The sequence below is a fragment of the Styela clava genome, chromosome 2, assembly GCF_964204865.1.
Source record: "Styela clava chromosome 2, kaStyClav1.hap1.2, whole genome shotgun sequence".
NCBI classification, from domain to species: Eukaryota; Metazoa; Chordata; class Ascidiacea; order Stolidobranchia; family Styelidae; genus Styela; species Styela clava.
This window is the reverse complement of record NC_135251.1, coordinates 19,495,779-19,517,221: the sequence shown is the minus strand read 5'-3', so window position 1 is coordinate 19,517,221 and position 21,443 is coordinate 19,495,779. Positions and strand designations below refer to the sequence as shown.

The 21,443-nt window shown below is 36.5% G+C and overlaps 1 protein-coding gene across 1 annotated transcript; it reads right to left on the bottom strand.

Moving 5' to 3' along the window:
- Positions 1 to 2,641: 2,641 nt before the first annotated feature.
- LOC120335925 (cleavage and polyadenylation specificity factor subunit 5-like) lies at positions 2,642 to 5,277 on the bottom strand. Its single transcript, XM_039403550.2, has 3 exons — positions 5,047 to 5,277; positions 4,000 to 4,179; positions 2,642 to 3,309 (listed from the first exon to the last, which is right to left on the bottom strand). The coding sequence occupies exons 1-3, from the start codon at positions 5,229 to 5,231 to the stop codon at positions 2,994 to 2,996; spliced, it is 681 nt and encodes a 226-aa protein (XP_039259484.1). The 5' UTR covers positions 5,232 to 5,277; the 3' UTR covers positions 2,642 to 2,993.
- Between the last annotated feature and the right edge of the window lie 16,166 nt (positions 5,278 to 21,443).

Genomic DNA, 21,443 nt, shown 5'->3' with positions numbered 1-21,443 from the left:
CTTGACTAAAGATTTTGACACTGTAAACAAGGGGTCGGCAACTCTTAGTCGCTCGCGGGCCAAAATTAAGGGTTGCAACTTGCAAGTCTTGGCGGCCCGCACAAATTTGGAAAGTTAAAAACTGAACGGATGGCCGATGAATCGCTATTTTCCACACAGATCAGGAGTTGAATTTCAAGCAGCGCGTGAAAACCGCAACAATTCTTGAACTCAACTTAGTCGTCTCACTTAAAAAAAAAACTTACAAATGATATTTAATGTGACTGTATTTGTTGCATCACGCTCGATAGGTTTTCGGCATCATTAAATGGGACACTGGTGAAAGTCAAGATTAGAATATTTTATAAATAGAAATTAATAATCCGAGTTCTCAGCTTTTTTTTGCAACGTTCATTTCGAAAACAAGAGAGCTATGCTCAAATATATGAACATGTAGCGCCACCTAAAGGCAATAATTTTGATGACGTCACAGCAAAAAAGTAATAGCCTTCTGAAGAAAATTTGCATCTTTTTCAAAGCAATTGGTCCAGTAATCAAAGAGAAAAGCAATTTCTTCAAAACGTGTCAAAGAACAAGAACAACAAAACGATCGTTATGTCCACTACGTGTCCAATAATTGTTCGCATGCGTCTGAGGCTGAGCTTCCAAACATCGATATGAAATTTTTCGCATGATTTGTCAAATTTGAATAGAGATTTCCTTCCAGAAGATACTCATTTTAAAAATCTAGCAGTGACACATTTCTCGAATGTAATATACAATTATTTTCTCATTGCGTTGTATCTCAAAAAATATCATTTGGATATTTCCTGTGCCCTTTGCACTTATCGTTCTATTCTGCGTTTTGTTGCCATTTGTCTAAATATAATTAAATAATATGCTTATTTAACGACTAGTTGTGAATTGAATACTTGCTAAGTTTTTTAATCGTCAAAACAGTCGTTTTGTTACTATAATTCAGTGAAGCGTTGCGGGCCAGATTATTTCACTCCGCGTGCATGATCTGGCGTTCCTCTGCCATCGAGTCAATTCTTTTGAAGTATTTAACTGGTTAACTACGTAAAATTACGATATGGGCCATTAGTGGTTAAGAGACCCCAGCTTGCCATAAAATTAATTCGCCAAATCGACTTTCCGCTCCCGGGATGAATGTTAAAATCCTGGCATTTTATTCCCAACAACTTAATATTGGAATCAACACCGTCTATTTCGCATTACGGCTGCAACAAGATAAAGAATTATTGATTTTTTTACACTACAGCATTAATGGACAGAATAAATATTATTCAGCTGGATTTTTCATCTAATCCAAGACTCTCAGAATTATCTTAAGAGTCTAATCCTTTTAGGTCGGGTCTTTCAAGCGGTGAGTCGAGTACAAGTTCAAGTCATTTTGTTTTGATGACTAGAGTGAGTCTTTGAAACATCTGTCTGAGCAGTGGTTCTCAAACTTTTTTTGCTCGCAGCGCACTAAGCAAATAAAAAAAAATCTTGAAGCACACTTGTGAAAAAATAAAGCTGACCTTAAACAAGATATTCTGCAACAATGTTAATGCGAGTCAGATTTGAGAAACAAAGTTCCGTCGCCACCTTTTTGCTTTTAATTTCAATCAGATGATTGAATATAATTTGAAAACATGCAGATAGCCAGAACTCGTCCAAACTTGCTTTCCTGTTGCCTAACTGAGCGCGCAAGTCAACATGGTGGAAGGTGGACGTCTTGTTTACTTTACAAAGACATTATGACATCGCAATACAGTTATGCCGAAACAATCCCTCTTACTACAACCACAGGGCAAATGCAATACTCTCAGTCTAATTAAATATGGATACTCAAGTCTCACAAGCTTGCCCCTCGCATGCATGCCTATGTGTATTACAAACAGCTTATTTTCCAAAAACCTCCGCAGCACAATTGAAAATCCCTCGCGCCACACACACAGTTTGGGAAACACCGGAGTCTCCCAACACCAGTGTGTACAGCCATGAGAATAATAATGAGCACACAAGTACACGTGTGATACCCCAACCCATGTTTGTGCATAGACTGTTATGACACATTCTATCTATTTACAGATCTTGTTTTTTTTAGTAACAATTTTTGTCACTGGGTCATTTTTGCAATGAAATTGAACTACATCATCACCATTTCACGTCAACGAGTGTTTTTTGTTCCATATTTTTGTAGAAAAAGCATTGGTGTGATACACATACCATAGCCATGCATTTCACCCTATCAAAGTAATTTTTTAATTGGGACCCACCGGGTGTTTATGTTACACAAGTTCGGCGCCCGAACGATACCCGTTCGTGTCTTTTTTATTTTGAATATATGTTTGTGTGTTGAATGTGGGTAAACTGGCGCATGTATTGAACCTTTCTAAAGGCTTTGCCAGTTTCCCGATTTTCCCAATCTTCTGTGTGTTCATTGTTTGTGTATGATTTTTTCGCGGGAAAGTCAACATATACTTGGTGCTCAAACGGCATCGGCACAAACAAATTCGAAATCTACGTGAATTAACCTGCAGTTCAACATACTTTCTTTTGTGTGTACATGATAATTAGTATAGTGAAATGACACCTCATGTTTTGTATAGAACTGGCATCTTACATTTATACATAAATAAGTCAAGTCGACATATAGCTCATTGAAACATTAATTGTTCCTCAAGATAACATACAAGACACAAAAAGATAAAAAAAAAAACAACAATGATTATTAAAAACATGTGTTACAAATTTTCCTTTCTCAGATAATTTTGATCATCATTTTAATAGTAAAAATCGTATTTGTAAGAAATCACAATTTGGGAATTCAGAAATCTGGACTATCTGGTTACACAGACAATTCTGAAATATGCACAACTATTGATGGTAATTTCTCACCCGTCAGAGTTCTAATCCATAACCCCCTTTTCAGTTCTGTTCAGGTCAGTTTCAAACAATTTATTTTGCATTGATACCTTCAAATAGTAGGAGAGCCGCATTTCAATTCAGTTGTACACAAAATTGAATCTACTTAAAAGCTGTGGCAAGCTTGAAATCACTGGACCATAACCTGGCGAATTATCATAAAGCTCAAAAAGTGGTGCGGCAACTAGTTTGTAATTCCTTGGGACAGCAAAGAGAGCCTTTTCTCCAAGCTGTACCAAAAACAGCTTCTTATGTTCTTTCGGTTTTGTGATATGTGCGGGAATATACGGATAAAGCGGTGGTTCGAAATTAGGACGCCACCAATTCCCAATGCAATCCTCAATCAACCAGTCTTGTGCTATTCCATCTTGTCTTCCCAGGGTCTCTGTCATTAATCTAAGACAATAGAATGGAAACATGCATTCACTCAAAAATAAAGTAAAGTGACCCCCGAGCAAAGTCAAGGGTAACCAACTACCTAAATGCCAAAAGCTACTCAAAGTCTCAAATCATAAAAAATTGTGGCAGTCTGGCAGTGCATTGCATGCTTGTAAATCCTGGTTGACGCAAGACTTTAAACAGTTTCAAGTTGTCAATTTTAAGATATCTGGAACCAAACAATATGATGCACAATATATCTCCCAGAAACAATGCAAGTCGTTGAGCAATTATTGAAAACAATTGTTTAGTTGCAATTTGCGAAGAAACACTATTTTTGACAAGGTGAACACCAATCAACTACAGCCTACATAAATATTCCAGATGAATGGACATGACTTGGATTTGATATTGCAATATTCTGGGAAAGAGATCTTTTGAATAAGACTATTTAATGAACACTATGCCAAGGTGGAGTATGAAGAAAACTAGGCCCCAGTCATTATTAAAACGCATAAACAGAATTTCACATTTCAACCACGATGGAGCGAGCAGAAATACATTTAGTAAAATGAAAACAATAACCTCGCAATCAGATGCCTGTTCAAAGCGTGTTAAATCCTCTCTGATAGATGTACTAGAAATGTGGAAATAATTTATCCCATAACACTCTGTAATCCGATGAATTAAATGAAATACACATGCTACCTTTTCAATCCCGAAACTTGGTCTTCTCCAGGGTGTAATTCGCCACCAGGCAATTTGAAGAAAGTTGTTCCAAGTTGCAGCAGCAATACATGTGGTAATCCATGTTCATGAACAATTAAAACTCCTTCAACTGATCTTCTTTGACCACATTTATCAAATTCTTCCCTCATACGTTGAAATCTTAACAGTGAAAAATATAATAAAACTTGTAACAACATTTAGCCATTGCAATGATCCTTGGAGACCTACCGTAGTTCATTAAAAAGCCTGATCTATGTTTGGGTGATAAATAAATATAAAAAAAAAAATTTAACTGAATTCATTCTAGCCTTATTCAAAGACAAGTGTGAATGGGTTCAAGATAAAAAGAGTTGCTATAAAATAAAAAGTTGAACAATTTTTGCATTCAGTTACACGATATGTTAACATACTGTTCATCTATTTTAATAAAATAACCTTGTGGAACATCTTTAACAACAGTTTTCAACTGCAGCATCGTTAATGTAAAAATTGAGTATAAATCATGTTATTCCTACTTCAGTTTCAATATAAGAAATCTTTGAATCACAAATTTGAAACACAGAATAATACCCAGCTAAATATTGTTCAGATTGATTTTATATTTAAAATGTTATCAGGATTCGGAATATGATTTTTAGTTTATTTGTAAATTTTTTGAATGAAATCATTCTGAAAAAAAAAAAGAATATTAAACAAAATTAATTTCGTACATATTCGAATACTGTAACCGGTTCATTTTGTATATCCCTGCTAAAAATTTACTTGGTTGCTGGACAAACAAAAGTTTTCCTAATATTATTCTGCTAAAAGTGGTAGTCAATGTTCTTGCTGTTTGAGAATCAGTTAGCTCTGAACAAGCAAGCCCTCCATCAGATTATTGTTGGTTTCTTAGATATGAATACCAATATTTAGGGTCAAGAAATGCAGAATTAAGGAAACAACTAAAAGGCTGATCAAAACTGATATATAAACTATTTACTGATTTAGGATAAAATTCCCGAATCAATTTCAGAATTTACAATTCACCTCAATTGAACACTTGTATCTCTCTCAAACAATGGTTCTTTAGTTCCAAAAGTATAATTTGTGAGAGGATACAGACTGATCATTCGTTTCAAAGGTAATGAGTTCTTTTCATCTGGATAAGTTGCTGTCTGTGTTCCATATCTTGGCCATCCAGTACCGCCACTGCTTTGTCGTCTTGTTGACATACTACAGTACTAATATTCAAAGATTTAAATACAACTAAAAATTTGTTCGAAAGAGGGAGGATGTTGATAATATTAAAGGCAGACAATGTCATGTCCTGCATTCATCAGTCGTTTTCTTCCATTACCAAGAGTGACATCAGAATATCGGGTCAGGTAATATCTCAAAATCTGGCTTTTGTTACTGGTACCGTCGTATTCTATGTTTGACTTTTTTACCCAACATGCAATAATGATTTTATGTTAGACTCACTTCCCCATACGGTGGTTATTTGTTTTCGGAAGCATGGAATTTTATGTTTTGAATATCATTATTGGGTTTACTTGTTCCATTTTGCGTGTTCAACACATAATTTGATTTTGATTAGATTGATAAAACTAATTCATTGTCATTTTGAAAGTTATTACGTCCATTTTACTTTTTTTTTGTCCCTGTGCATCGGTTAACTTACAGACTTAATCTAAATTCATTAGTTCATTAGGATGGATAGCTGGTCCAGCAGTTAGTACTTTATTGTGATTGTCAGTTATATAGTAGTTTATTTTTTGACGTGCCGAAAGTACACATTTGTACAATGAGAAAGATAAAAAAAGCATTACAGTGTAATGGGGACACTAGATAAACCAGTGATAGTTATCGAGAAGCATCAACTACAGACAGGCAGACAGACCTATGAGTCTATGACTGTAATAGGATGGGATTTACATATCTATCCCAAAGGGAGAGGAAAGCGGATAAGATGGCTTACCCATATGGCAAGCCACAGCCTCTCATCCCGTTACCATTCCACATGTTCCATGTTGGGGGTCCGCAAGTACTTCTAGTTGGCCTGGCTCAACAATTTTGGCATACCGTATTTGTTCGTTTTGTAGCCCGGGGCCCATATTTTTTCAACCAACTCACTAACCGGGCCCTTATTCAAGCACGGGCGCTTGTTATTTTCAATCGTTACAATAATTAATATATTGTTATTTCTAGTTCTCAAGTATGATTTAAACAAGAATATAGAAAATTTTAACTTTTTCTACGCACCGCAGGTACAAATCTGCAAAAGAAGAAAAGTTTTGCGACGCCGATATATATTTAAACTAATATTGAAAAGACGCACTTGAGAATCATTTGAGACGCAGTTTGAGAATCATGGTGTTTTGTAATCAATGCTATCTGGTATGTACTTGGACACCTAAGGCGTGAGTGTTTTATACCGGTCCTTAAAATTTAACAGCCTTGTGACAAAAGCGTTTCTTATTTCCTATTGTTCTCTACCACTGAAAAATCAGCGTTTACATCGGGCGGGTATTCAAACACCGGCCCTTATTTATTTTTATGTTCTGTTCACACGGACGGCTATTCAAACAGGCCCTTAATCAAGATCGGGCGGTAAAACGAGCATATACGGTATGTCAATCCTAACCCCCACCTGACTACCTCATCCAAAAATTACGTCACGACGTCAGTGACGTAATATTGCCCTTCAAATTATACGAACGGTCATCCAACACGTGCAGACGATCACCAGAAATCGAGCAAGCTATTTCTGTCGTTTTCTTGTCGAAATGATATCGATAAGAGAGAGATCGCTGACTTTGGTAAGTTCATTATATTCGCCACAGATTCCATTTCGGACGATCGTAGCTATACTTTAGCAAGCTCTATGACGCGGTTGTGACGTCGCAGACTAGCAAGTGGCAGTGATGTAATTTTGGGGTGACGTACCGGTACCGTACTCAAGTCAGGTGGGTTAGGAGTATTAGGCTATATTAATAAAATCATCATGCTACTTGATGACCCGTACCTCAGGAGACCCCCTGTCGATTATGCATTACGGGATCACAGTAGTTAGTATTGTATTAAAATAAGTCGCATGCGCTGGATCACCACTTACAGACTTACGGTACCGGTACTGCAGTACTGGTACGGTCAGACTGTATGTAGGCACTTCAGAAAAATATCATAGTTCCCAGAACGAATTGCATGTCAAGTATTTTGTCATATTTCACAGAATTTCTAAATTTCCAAACTGCATGTTTATCACATGCTATAATCATCGCTATCCGAATACTGTCTAACTAAGCACATACCAGAAGAGCACCTCTGTGAAGCTAGCAGCAAAACACGAAATTGTGACTGACAGAATCGCAGAAAATACCCACGCGTAAAATTAAATGTTCCCAATGATTTTTATAAGAAAATGTATATTTTGATTAGTTTCACAATAGCAATTAAAGCAAAACAATCATTAACTACACTCCTCGTATTATTATTATATGGTAAACAAGCTAAAGCGACTGTTACAGTGCACAAAATTTTTTTATAATTCTCTGAGAGATGTTTAAAAATGACTGAATTTTCGTCGTGTAACATGGTCGTTTCATGAAAACCTCCAATAAAGGCAGCATTGCAACACCATTGGTGAAAAGTAGAAACCTCAAAGATTCGATTTCAATATGTCAGAACAGTCTCAGCACGTTTTGACTTGACCATATATAATACTAAACATAGCGTATATTCTTCAATTTTTAAAACAATGTATATACAACAAATTTGAAACTGATTTTGTATTTCAAATAAAATTACTGGATAGTTCATCAAAGAAGATATTTTTCTCTTTGTCACACAACAATAATGCACTTCATTAAACTTAGAATAAGTTGAGTAAAGTTTGAAATACTGAAAAAAATTTACGCCCTCTTGTGGATTCTTTGATAAATTTCACAAAATTATCGTTTTCGAAAGGGCGATTTCTCAAAAACCGCCAATAAAGGCAGCACTACGACACATTCGAAGAAAAGCAGATACCCTATAGATTCGATTTTAATATGTCAGAACAGTAGCAGCACGTTTTGACTTGGCCAAATATAATTCCAAACATAGCGTATATTTTTAATTTCATTAAAAAAATGTAGTTGTGACATATTTAAAAACGGTTTGGTATTTCAACTAAATTTACTGGAAAATTCATCAAATACTTTCTTCTCTTGGGTATACAACAAAACTGTACGTTCATTAAACTTGGAATTAGTGTGCAAATGTTAAAATGCCAAAAAATGATTTGACGCCCTCTTGTGGATCCTTTTCGGAATTTCGAAAAATTATCGTTTTTGAAAAGGGCGATTTCTCAAAAACCGCCAATAAAGGCATCACTACGACACATTCGGAGTAAAGCAGATACCTTATAGATTTGATTTCATTATGTCAGAACAGTAGCAGCACGTTTTGACTCGGTCATATATAATACCAAACATAGCGTGTATTTAAACTGTTATAAACAATGCAGACGTAACATATTTAAAAACGGTTTGATATTTCAACTAAATTTTCTAGATAATTTATCAAACATCTTTTTCTCTTGGACATACCTATATACTATTCGTTCAATAAACTTGGAATAAGTTACGGAAAGTATAAAATACCAAAAAGCATTTTACGTCCTCTTGTGGATTATTTTCGAAACTTCAACAAAAAATTATCGTTATTGAAATAGCGATTTCTCGAAAACCGCCAATAAAGGCAGCATTACAACACATTCGGAGAGAAGCAGATACCTTATAGATTCGATTTTAATAAGTCAGAACAGTAGCAGCACGTTTTGACTTGGCCATATATAATTCCAAACATAGCGTATATTTTCAATTTTATTAAAAAATGTAGATGTGACATATTTAAAAACGGTTTGGTATTTCAACTAAATTTACTGGATAATTCATCAAATACTTTCTTCTCTTGGGTATACAACAAAACTGTAGGTACATTAAACTTGGAATTAGTGTGCAAATCTTAAAATGCCAAAAATGATTTGACGCCCTCTTGTGGATTCTTTTCGGAATTTCGAAAAATTATCGTTTTTGAAAGGGCGATTTCACAAAAACCGCCAATAAAGGCAGCACTACGACACATTTGGAGTGAAGCAGATACCTTATAGATTTGTTTTCATTATGTCAGAACAGTAGCAGCACGTTTTGACTTGGCCATATATAATTTTATCAACTATGTAGATGTAACATATTTAAAAACGGTTAGGTATTTCAACTTAATTTACTGGATAATTCACCAAACACTTTTCTCTTTTGGTCATACATCAAAACTGTATGTTCATTAAACTTGGAATAAGACGGCGAATCCTAAAATAACAAAAAATGATTTGACGCTCTCTTGTGGTTTTTTTTTTGAAGTTTTGAAAAAATATCGTTTTTAAAAGGGCGATTTCCCAAAAACCGCCAATAAAGGCAGCACTACGACACATTCGGAGAAAAGAAAATACCATATAGATTCCATTTCATTATGTCAGAACAACAGCAGCACGTTTTTACTTGGCCATATATAATATCAAATATAACGTGTAAATAATTCACAAAAGGACGTTAAATGCTTTTTGGTATTTTATACTTTCCGCAACTTATTCCAAGTTTAATGAACGTATAGTATATATGTATGTTCAAGAGAAAAAGATGTTTGATAAATTATATAGGAAATTTAGTTGAAATACCAAACGTTTTTTGAATATGTTACGTCTGCATTGTTTATAACTTTTTGAATACACACTATGTTTGGTATTATATATGGCCAAGTCAAAACTTGCTGCTACTGTTCTGACATAATGAAATCAAATATATGAGATATCTGCTTTTCTCCGAATGTGTCGTAGTGCTGCCTTTATTGGCAATTTTTGAGAAATCGCCCTTTCAAAAACGATATTATTTTGAAATTCCAAAAAAAATCCACAAGAGGGCGTAAAATGATTTTTTCGGTATTTCCTACTTTCCGCAACTCCTTCCAAGTTTAATGGACGTACAGTATGTATGTATACCAAAAGAAAATGATGTTTGATAAATTATCTAGTAAATTTAGTTGAAATACCAAACGGTTTTTAAATATGTTACGTCTGCATTGTTTATAACATTTTGAATACACACTATGTTTGGTATCATATATGACCAAGTCAAAACGTGCTGCTACTGTTCTGACATAATGAAATCAAATCTATAAGGTATTTGCTTTTTTCCGAATGTGTCGTAGTGCTGCCTTTATTGGCGGTTTTCGAGAAATCGCCCTTTCAAAAACGATTATTTTTCGGAATTCAGAAAAGAACCCATCATAGAGAGCGTAAAATGTTTTTTTTTATATTTTAAACTTTCCCAATTAATTCTTAGTTTAATAAACGTACAGTATTCATTTGTGACAAAGAGAAAAATATATTTGATCAATTTTCCAGCAGCTTCAGTTGAAATACAAATCCCTATTAAATTTGTTACGTCGACAATGTTTATAAAACTGAGAATACACGCTATTTTGGTATTATATGTAGCCGAGTCAAAACATGCTGCCACTGTTTTGTTATAGTGAAATCAAATCTATAGGGTATATACTTTTTTCCGAATGTGTCGTAGTGCTGCCTTTATTGGCGGTTTTCGAGAAATTCCCCTTACAAAATCGATAATTTTTCAAAATTTTGAAAAGAATCCACGAGAGGGCGTAAAAAATTTTTCTGGTATTTTATACTTTTCTTCTGCAACTCATTCTAAGTTTAATAGACGTACAGTATTAATGTGTGACAAAGAGAAAAATATATATTTTATCAATTGTTCAGCTAATTTAGTTGACATACAATTCCTTTTTAAATTTGTTTCGTCCACATTGTTCATAAAATTGAAGAGTATACGCTATGTTTGGTATTATATATGGCAAAGTCAAAACGTTCTGCTACCGTTCTGACATAATAAAATTGAATCTATAAGGTATGTGCTTTTCTCTGAATGTGTCGTGATGCTGCCTTTATTGGCGGTTTTTGAGAAATCACTAATCCAAAAACGATAATTTTCGAAATTCTCAAACTAATTCAAGGGGGTGCGCAAAATTTTTTTTATTATTACTTTATACTTTCTGAAAATTATTCTAACTTTAATAGACGTACAGTATTGATGTGCGACAAAGAGAAAAAGATATTTGATCAATTATCCTGCAACTTTAGTTGAAATACAAACCCTTTTTTAATATGTTACGTACCTTTGTTTTAAAAATCGAGGAATATACGCTATTTTTGGTATTATATATGGCCAAGTCAAAACGTGCTGCTACTGTTCTGGCATAATAAAATCGAATCTATAATGTATGTGCTTTTATCCGAATATGTCGTAGTGCTGCCTTTATTGGCGGTTTTCGAAAAATCGCCATTTTAAAAACGATAATTTTTTGTAATCCAGGACAGAATCCACTAGGAGTCGCAAATGATTTTTTGCTGTTTTATACTTCCCGCAACGTATTCCAAGTTTAAAAGATGTACAGTATTAATGTGTGACAAAAAGAAAATGATATTTTATCCATTATCTAGCAAATTTAGTTGAAATACAAAATCAATTTTAAATTTGTTACGTCCATGCCGTTATTAAAATTTAGATTACACGATATGTTTGGTAATATATATGGTCAAGCCAAAACGTGCTGCTACTGTTCTGTTATAAAAAAAAATCGAATTGATGGGGTATCTGCTTTTCTCCAAATGTGTCGTGGTGCTGCCTTTATTGGCGGTTTTCGAGGAATCGAGGTTCCGAAAAGGATAATTTTCCGAAACTTTGTATTTGCGGAATACCTGAAAATTCATTTTTCGCTTAGTTAGTCTTTTTTTAACACTATTTTCTTGTTAAATTTAATGTATTCATTCAGTTTAAAGATTTTTCATCTGTTTTCGTGACAATATTATATTTTGATCAGCATTTTCAATTTTCATATTTACCTATAAGTGAACATTATATGCGCGTGGAACCTATATTCAATGTGTAAAAATATTCTGGCTGAAAGTGCTGCTAGCTTCACAGTGGTCAGAAGAGCTGACGATCGCGCTTGTTTATTTTGTCGGACATGTGGCGCCAAAGTAGTAGAAGGAGATACCAGAATGTTACCGGACATCCAAAACCGGAGCAAATTTCGGCCATTAGATGAACCAATGACATTGGATGAACTCAGTTCGAAATATGTGTAGAATATGTGCATAAATATTTTCTACCAACATATGATGTCTAGGAAACATACATGCATGTTTTTTCTGATGATCGATTTTCTTGTTTTATTAAGTCTGCCAAAATGAATACTCGCAAGTCGCAACGTTACAAATAAAATTTTATTACCCGCTGAGACATTTTTTTTTACTCAGCCGCATTTTCAAGCGTGTTTATGGATGTTTCTCCGAACAGACTTCCTTGTTCACCTTCGTAACATTAGATAATCATTGAGATGCTCACGACGGCGTATAATAGAAAGTTTAGAATGTCACTCCGACCATAGTTACATCACAATCACGGTGAGGTAACTTCGCTAAGACCATTGAGGTGTTACACCTCAATGGCTAAGACAGAGACAATTTTTAAAGTACAGGGAGAATCGTTCAGGGGTCACCTCATGGGTCGGGGAAACTTCCATTAGACCAATTGCTTTATTGTTGAGGATTGTTGTTGCTGCTAGAACTGAGCTAATAATTTTATTTATTTAAAAAAAAATAGGGTTCCGTGAGATTAGTTTTCACCACGATATTTCGTCTGACGACATATCTAAATTGAAAATGGCACAGTATGTGGAAGTTCCGCGATCGTATTTCAGCAATTTATTCAGTGTTCAGCAAAGCCGGGAGTTTTTTAATAAAGAAGAGTTTTTGGACTCAAACTAATTAAAATATCTTGTGGACGATAACATTGAGTGTGTCCTTCCAAATGTAGAAATTCAATGACCAGATCGAGAAAGTATAAGGAATGTAAGAGTTATTATTGCTGTCAAATGTCTTTTGACTCGAAATTCTGGTACGGCCAAAAACAAGATCCAATGGGGTCCCACCTAAAACAATTGAAACCGTAGCTATCCGTTGGTAAGAAAATTCTTTGAATTTTTTGGCATTTGCTAAGAGGATGGATATCTGTCTCAAGATATGAACGATGCTAGAATCTCACATTTGTAGTTTTGTACAAGGATAAAGTCAACTGTGACAACAATTGTGGCATTTTTTTAAGCATTGTGGGCCAGACAGATCCAGTAGATGCGAAAAGAGTAAAACAAGAATCATGGTAATTTATGGTCCTTGGCGTATCCTGACACAAATCGAAATCTCCAATAGAATGGTGCAGATAATAATGTGCATTAATAATGCCATGAGAGTTATAGAGGGTTCGAAAACGATTCCCAAGTCTCCAACGTAGTAAAGCAAGGATGTGTACTTATTTCTACAGTCTTCGTATTCTGCTTAGCATCATGTGGTTTTCTGCCTTCAAGGAAACAGACCCGCACATCCAGATATCATACAGAACAAAAGGTGGTTTCTTCAACACTATACATTGATTGTGGCTTGTCATTATGTCACTTCCTTAACCAATAAATATCGTTCTGAGTTCCAAGGACAAATGCCTCCTCCTATTTGTGACGACCCTTGTTTTATCTGTTAAAAGATTTCATGTGATATTATTGCTATTTATAGGGCTTGCACGGGTCACGTGACTTCGTTATTTTTTTGCATGACCACTGGCGTTAAACTTTAGTTATCGATTCAACCTCCCACACTTACTAATAGATTACCTGCTAACTAGGGAAACAATATCATATGGCAACTGATGATTAATTCTGTTATTTTTTTGCATGACCACTGGCGTTAAACTTTAGTTATCGATTCAACCTCCCACACTTACTAATAGATTACCTGCTAACTAGGGAAACAATACCATATGGCAACTGATGACTAATTCTTTACACAAGTCAAGTCTGCAACTGGACACGCAAGTAGGCCTACCAATAACAGTAGTTTGCCATCTGCTTTCCAAAGCTTTGACTTCGTTTACCGGACGACAAAAAAACAAAAACGTGCAGCTCGCTCCTGTCAGTTGCAAGTCGGATTATACGTTCCCGTTTTGCTTGGCTGTTGAAAATGTTGCGCAAGATGGATATCATCTATATTGGCTGAACTGCTTGGTGTCCAAGTCCAGAAGTCATCTCGCTTTTTCACTGTTTGCGACAGCACTTCGTTGCTGGTGAGTGATAATGTGCCGTTATCAGTCTCTTTAATATTCATGGGGCTTCCCCATTTCAATGGAAAGCAGATGATAAACTACTGCTATTGGTAGGCGTAGGCCTACTTGCGTGTCCACTTGACTTAAGTAAAAGTATAATAAGTATGAGTTTATTTCGACTCCATAATCAGCAATATGAAGCAATTGATAAAAACATAATAAATAAAACTGATTATAGGGTCGGGAAAGCAAACGAAACCTCAAGCTAGGTTTAAATCGCACATATTTTAGGTGGGGAGGTATTGATAAAAGAAGTAGTGCGTATTCGCTCACCCAAAAGTAATAAAACTAATTAACGCACGCACACACACACAAACATACAATCATCGAGACATGATAAGGTCAGGAGTGAAAAAAGCGAGACATAAAATCAATTACTCAGTAAGAAGAAAAATATACAAACAAATAAACAAAAATGAATAAATTCTTCTGCCACACCAAATTAATATTTTTATGAGGATTGCCGAATGGGATACCGAATTAGTCAAAAAGAGTTTTGTACTGTGGATAGAAAAAAATATTCCTCAAAAGATATCACCGAGCTGATTATAGTAGGAGTCACCTAATGCCAAATTGCCCAAACAGAATTGCCAAGTTGGATGCATGAATAAGTGGGCTAGACCTGCTTCACTCACCAGATAGAAGCCAAAACTAACCAAATTAAATCCTCCAAATTATTTTAAATATTGTTAATCAATAAAAGTACCGGTATTTATAATTAAAATCAATTAGGGCGGTATGATGCTTGGCCTGGAGAGACGAGATAGCTGCCAGAATCTGGCTTTGGATTTCCTTGTACATCTTGAGCAGTGCTCCGCAACCGGTGTGCCGCGGGCCACCGGTGTCACACGAGAGGATGCCAGGTGTGCCACACAGGAATTACTTTTTCTTTCTTTTACAAATCATTTTTTATCTTTTGCTAATTTTGCGTTAGTCTACTACTCTACTAATACTAACGTAAAGTTAACCTGCTTTTACGTTAGCTTGAGCGAGACCAATTCAAATTCCTGACGCCCCACTGTGCATTTGTGACGTAACAAGGAGTGGGCTTTTATGTCAAACAGGTATATGTAATGTCTATTGTCGCGGCCAAAACATACCACGCGTAGTAATCGAATACAAATAAAGTGTGAGTTTGCAGAATCAGTGTCCAGTGGTATTTGATTAAAAAGTCCAGGAACGTTAAAGTTTAGCAAAATGGATTAAGTTTAAAAAAGAATAACTGATACAGAGCAACATATTGTAACAAGCAACGTTAGAAAAAAAAACTTGTCAAAAGGAAATACAGGGAAGATTACGTCGAATATGAATTTTCTTGCTGTGCTAACGGAGATGCTCCAAAACCAGAGTGGGTTATTTGTTGGGAGCAACTTTTAAATGATGCAATGTTTCTGAGTTAACTTATGGGCCACTTAAATACGAAACATGCCGTTCATGCACGCAAGAATATAAATTATTTCCAGCGGTTATTAAGTCAAAATAGGGACCAAGAGTCCTTTGTGAAGTCGTCTTCCACAGTCTCCAAAAAAGCATCAGAAGCTAGGTATCGTGTTGCAGAAAGTAGTAGGCTATCGTATTGTCGGTCTAACCAAAGATTACAATAACATCTGCAAACTTAAACAACGAATAATTGGCGAATAACTTGTGTGAGGTGAGAAATTAGTCATCAATTGCCATAAGGTATTGTTTCTCTTGTTAGCAGGAAATCTATCAGTAAGTGTGAAAAATAGATAATTAAAGTTTAACGTCAGTGGCCATGCAAAAAATAACCAGAATTCAATTGAATTCGCCATCGCATCACTGATTATCCTGGTAGTTTCACAGGTTGCATGCGGGGATAGTTATGTGTGAGAGGATTGCAGCCCTCCTCCCACTGAGGGTGGTTCACACGACCGCTGGTCGGTTACGACATCCCCCATCATCAAGTCCATGCTTCTGAAAACAAATAACTGGCTAACAAATCCCGACATAGAGTGGTAATTGTACGAGAGACTGTGGTTCGCCATATGATACCTTTATTGGTAGGCATATTTGCGTTTTAACTTGAAAGAAAACTTCATCAATGGTCAGAAGGTGTTGTCTGATTGTTTCGTAAGTTAGGAGGTAATCTATTACTCTATTAATAAACGTGAAAATAACACCAGTGTTAAATAACCAGAAGCGCTCAGCGACATCAACTTATTGATACACAAACTTGGCACTGTCAAATGATGATTAGTGTGTAATTTATTTTAAGGAAAAAGGAAAGATAACCCATTATCAGCTGATTATGAAATTGAATTTTCGCCCTCCCCAGAGAGTAAAAGAATAGTTAGAAAAAGGTGGATTTTGGAGAAAAGTAAAAGGCAGGACCATTTCAACAAATTCTGTTAACTTTTATGCGGTACAATATCACTTTGCAGTTGTTAGCATAAACATTTAATGTGTCTTTCGACTAGACCTACCGCACTTTAAAAGAAGCCGCTTAAACCTATTTTACTAGGAGAACCATAACACTGTAAAATATTTGATGGAAATTACCCCTCAAGGCATCATATCTTCCATTTGAAAGGGCTGTGGAGGCATTTTTTACTCTAAATTATGGAATGTTACTGTCAGGTTATCTTATCCTTGCTAATAGGTATATAAATTGATGTTAGTGATTCCAATTGTGACCCATGCATGCCACACTGAAAATTCCCATGTGTAGAGGAGATGCGGGAAAGATGAGCCATTTTTTATATATTTGGTTAATCGTTCGTAGCAATTTGAAGACGCTCATATCGTCCGAAGGTCATTACCTCTGCTATATTACAGTTATGTCTTTTTTAATCCAACTGACCCTGTTTCTGAGTATACCAGTTTTAAAAAGGGATGTCAGATGTCACAAGTCTCCTGCATGTTGAGGAGAGTTGTGCATACCATTGATGAGTGTTGAGCCGCTACATGCAGAATGGCACGGAAAGTAGCGTTTAAGTTGCAATCGGGAGAGTATCTTTCACAAATGTGAGATGCAAATACTTCTGTATCGGAACCGTGAGGCAACTGGGCAAATTTAACTTAGCTAATCTTAAATAGTAATCAATGCATCTATAATCTTATTTATTTTTGTCAGCCAATACAGAATGGAAACGAATTATACCACCGAAGCCTTCTTATTACACCTTGGTAGCACCTAGAAATCGAAAAGAAACGTTTATTCATAATTTGAGATAGCGTGTGACAGAGTATGTGAAAATCAAAGATTCCATTCATCGAGGTCACACGACAACGTGAACTGGGTGCGACGTGAAGTTCCAATAATGCTAGGGATTGGTAACTTTCTTGCAATGTCTTTCTTCGACCAGAGTGCTTCATCTTCGGCGGAGATATAATCCTTCGAACTTTTCTCCTTCGAAAGCATCAACTCTTGCGACGTAGTGAACAATTCGAGATTTTCCACTAATTTTGACTATGACAAAATTGCCCTCGATAATATTTTGATCTTCCTCCTCTGAGTCATCAGTATCATCGCACAATACATTCTCGTTAGATTCACTTTCGCTCGAAGAAGTGCTACAACCGGATGTTGCTACCCTCACTCTAACTGTTTTCTTGTTTGCAAAGAGCATTTTTTTAGCCCGGCCGAAGTTCTTTGCTCTATTTTTTTTTTATCCTAGCCACTGATTTCGCTGCTATTTCATATCTAACTTGCGTGTCTGTCAAAATTTTCGTGCTACCTTTTTTCCTATTGAAAGCTTTCACCTTCCTTGGCCCTGCTTTCTGTAAAGATAGTATATCACTTGGAGACACATAAGGAGTCGCCGCGTTGGTAGTCTGCACTGCTCTAGTCAAACCAGTATTGCTCTCAACGCCAGTTGCTGATTGAATTGTGTTATCTTGTTGGTTCTTGGGTGTATCGGAATTTCTCTGTAAACCTGACACACTTTCAACATTGTCTACTGCCAAGCAAACTGGATTTTCGCGATCTGTAACTGAAGATGGCGCATAGTCTTCATCTGAGAATACGTCGCTGTTGAAAGGCATAATACCAGAGCTGTGGAAGCCAGCTAGGATATTACGCGGTACAAATGCGCAGATGTGAGCTTCGTTCACCAAATGAGCTATATCGTATATAGACACAGTCTTACCCGGATTCCATCGCGCGCACGTAGGCTCTTTTGTATGGTCCATAAACAGTCTTGTCTAAAGGCTGGAGTTTGTGACACGGGGAAATATCATGTAGGGCGGAATAAATACACCAGCAGCGTTGATCGCATTGACTACGGTTACCAGCTCACCTCTTTCACCTGATGTGACAGAACCAATCTGCTTAACCCCTTTTTCCGTAACAATGCTCTCAGGCTTTTGCACCGTATGCCACCCTGTTTCGTCGATGTTATATACGTCTTGTGTCTCGAATTTGTGTTGGTCCATTACTTTGGCAAGGTTTTTGTAGAACTGTCCCACTGTATGGCGATTAAATGCCGTTGCTCTGGCTAATGAAGTAGCTTCTGGACTTCGAATTGCAAGGTTATTGCGTGCTTTCAAGTCAAAACCCTTGACCAGCTTTTTTGTTGATTTTCCAATTTTGTGACACATCAACATCGTTTCTTTCTGCAAACTCATACGCCAAACATTGGCATTTATCCTTGGATAGGCCATGGTAGTTTGCTGCAAGTGTTTTGATGTGACTAGCTAGTTCAGCTTCCATTTCAGGACTCAATACCAAGCGGGTCATGTTTTTGTTTATCCATGTATCGCTAAAGCGTCATTCGGTCCACATCAAATGTTCTTGCTGCCGATTTAATACTGCATCCCTCTTTTACCGCCCTTTCGACTAATGCCGGATCACTTCCATGGGTTGATTTTCTTTTGTATGTTTGCGGCATAGTCTGATAAAGAAAAAATGTGATGAAAAATATATTCAATGCAGGAGCGTTGAGCCACGGAGCAACCCTCCTGGTGACCACTGGATCAACCCTCCCATGATCGGCCATCTTCACATTTGAGCTCGACTACTGCCGAATGACTACTCGACGTGCGCTGCAATAGACTCCATTAGAGCATCACAACATAGACTACACAATGACTTAATGTGACTAAACCACGACCTGCAATATTATTACCTGAGATCATGAAATTCACTTTTTGCTGCGATTCCGGCTTTTTCATTAACTGTTTTTCACCAGGGCTACAGAACGTCTGCTTCTCACAGCCAAATATAAAGTAATGACACAACCTACCAACAGAGGGCGCGCGAGCATTCTATTACTAATGCATGTTGCTAAATTTGAGGGTGGAACAAGTCTCCTCGTGGCTCAAGTCACCCGCATCTCCCCTACCCAATTATTAAGCAGTTGCTGGAGCCTTCATACCATGAAAACAGTCGAATCTGAGCACGATGGATTTGACTAAGGAAAATTTAGGATTGAAATGTTCAACCTCAATATAAACCTGGTATCTGCAGATAAAACCAATTGTTTTTTAAAAATACATTTTTGATGTGCTTTATTTTTCAAATATAATTTATTATTACTGTAAAGTGTGTGATACATTTGGTACCATGAATACCATTTGCAAATTAGCCTGGGTAACACCCCTCTCAAATAAAATTTTAGACTCTTAGTTCATATCTTATAATGTTCTTTGAACAAAAGGTTGCCGCTATCTGGCTTTTTATCAGAATTTTCTTTCAAATCACAATGTCGGAATATTACACCTCGCTAAGTTTTATTTGCAACTGTATTTGATTGTAGTATTTGTGTCCAACTTTCGACTGAAATCTTCAATACCAGACCCACCGAAAGAGAAAATTTTTTTGACAGGGCCGTATTGAAGTTGCTTTCGTTCAAGCACAATGGACACTTTATCTCCACCAATCCACAGTAATCACGAGTTACTTTGTCATTATGATAAGCATCAATAAATGGATACTGAGGATGTCTTATCAAGTCAAACAAGCTGAAGTCTTGTGCCACTGTGGTCTTGTTGCAACTTATATTTTGCTATCCATCTATTCCATGGTCACATCCATATCTGTAAGATAATGAATACAGATTCATTCGATATCATGATCCTGCACTAGCTTTGTAATAATTGTAAAGTTTTCATAACGATCAAGTTGTGAAATTTATGTCCATATTTATGTTCTTTCGCATATAACTATCCCCGCATGGGATTGGAACCTGTGAAACTACAAGGGTGATCGGTGATGCGGTGGCGAGCGTATTCCTAGCTGGCGAAATCAATTGAATTCTGGTTATTTTTGCATGACCACTGGCGTTAAACTTTAGTTATCGATTCAACCTCCCACACTTACTAATAGATTACCTGTTAACTAGGGAAACAATACCATATGGCAACTGATGATTAATTCTTTACACAAGTCAAGTCTGCAACTGGACACGCAAGTAGGCCTACCAATAACAGTAGTTTGCCATCTGCTTCCCAAAGCTTATGAATATTTGAAGAAATTGATAACGGCACATTATCATTCACCATCAACGAAGCGCTGTCCGCAAACAGTGAAACACAAGCGAGATGATATCCACATTGCGCGACGTTCCGGATCTTTTGAAAACAGTGGAATATACCTGAAGATCCATTTCGTTGTCTATTCTATACGTACAGCCAACTGCACAACACGAAATAACCTTTTTCAACAGCACAATACGAAATAACCATTCTCAACAGCCAAGCAAAACGGTAATTTATAATCCGACTTGCAACTGACAGGAGCGTGCTGGATGTTTTTGTTTTTTCGCCGTCCAGTGAACAAGTCACACTCCCGTGCAAGTCCTCTATATTTTGTATTTTTTATTGTACTGAGGGCGCTGTGACAATGTGCTGTGGTTGGTACCGGTACAGTGTGGTTGATTTTTGGTTGGATTCTGGTCATGAGTGTCTGTGGGAGTGCCTCTGGTCTGCGGTGGGTTATCAGGGATGTTTGTTTGTGGTTTTGTGACTGCGGGATGGGGATTTGTTGGATGTTTTATGCTAGACAGTAGGCTGATATTATTTTTTCAGTACAGTGCCATTGCAGTTATTTTAGCGTTGTATTTTTGGTTGTTGTCAGGAAATTAACTATCATCACTACTGCTCAAAGGGTTTTTATTGTGTATATTCTGTTTTTTTCATTGTGATGCCTGCTACTTGTCGCTTACATAGACTGCCGGTACGCTACATATGGTAGAATGCAGAGGCGAGTTCGGA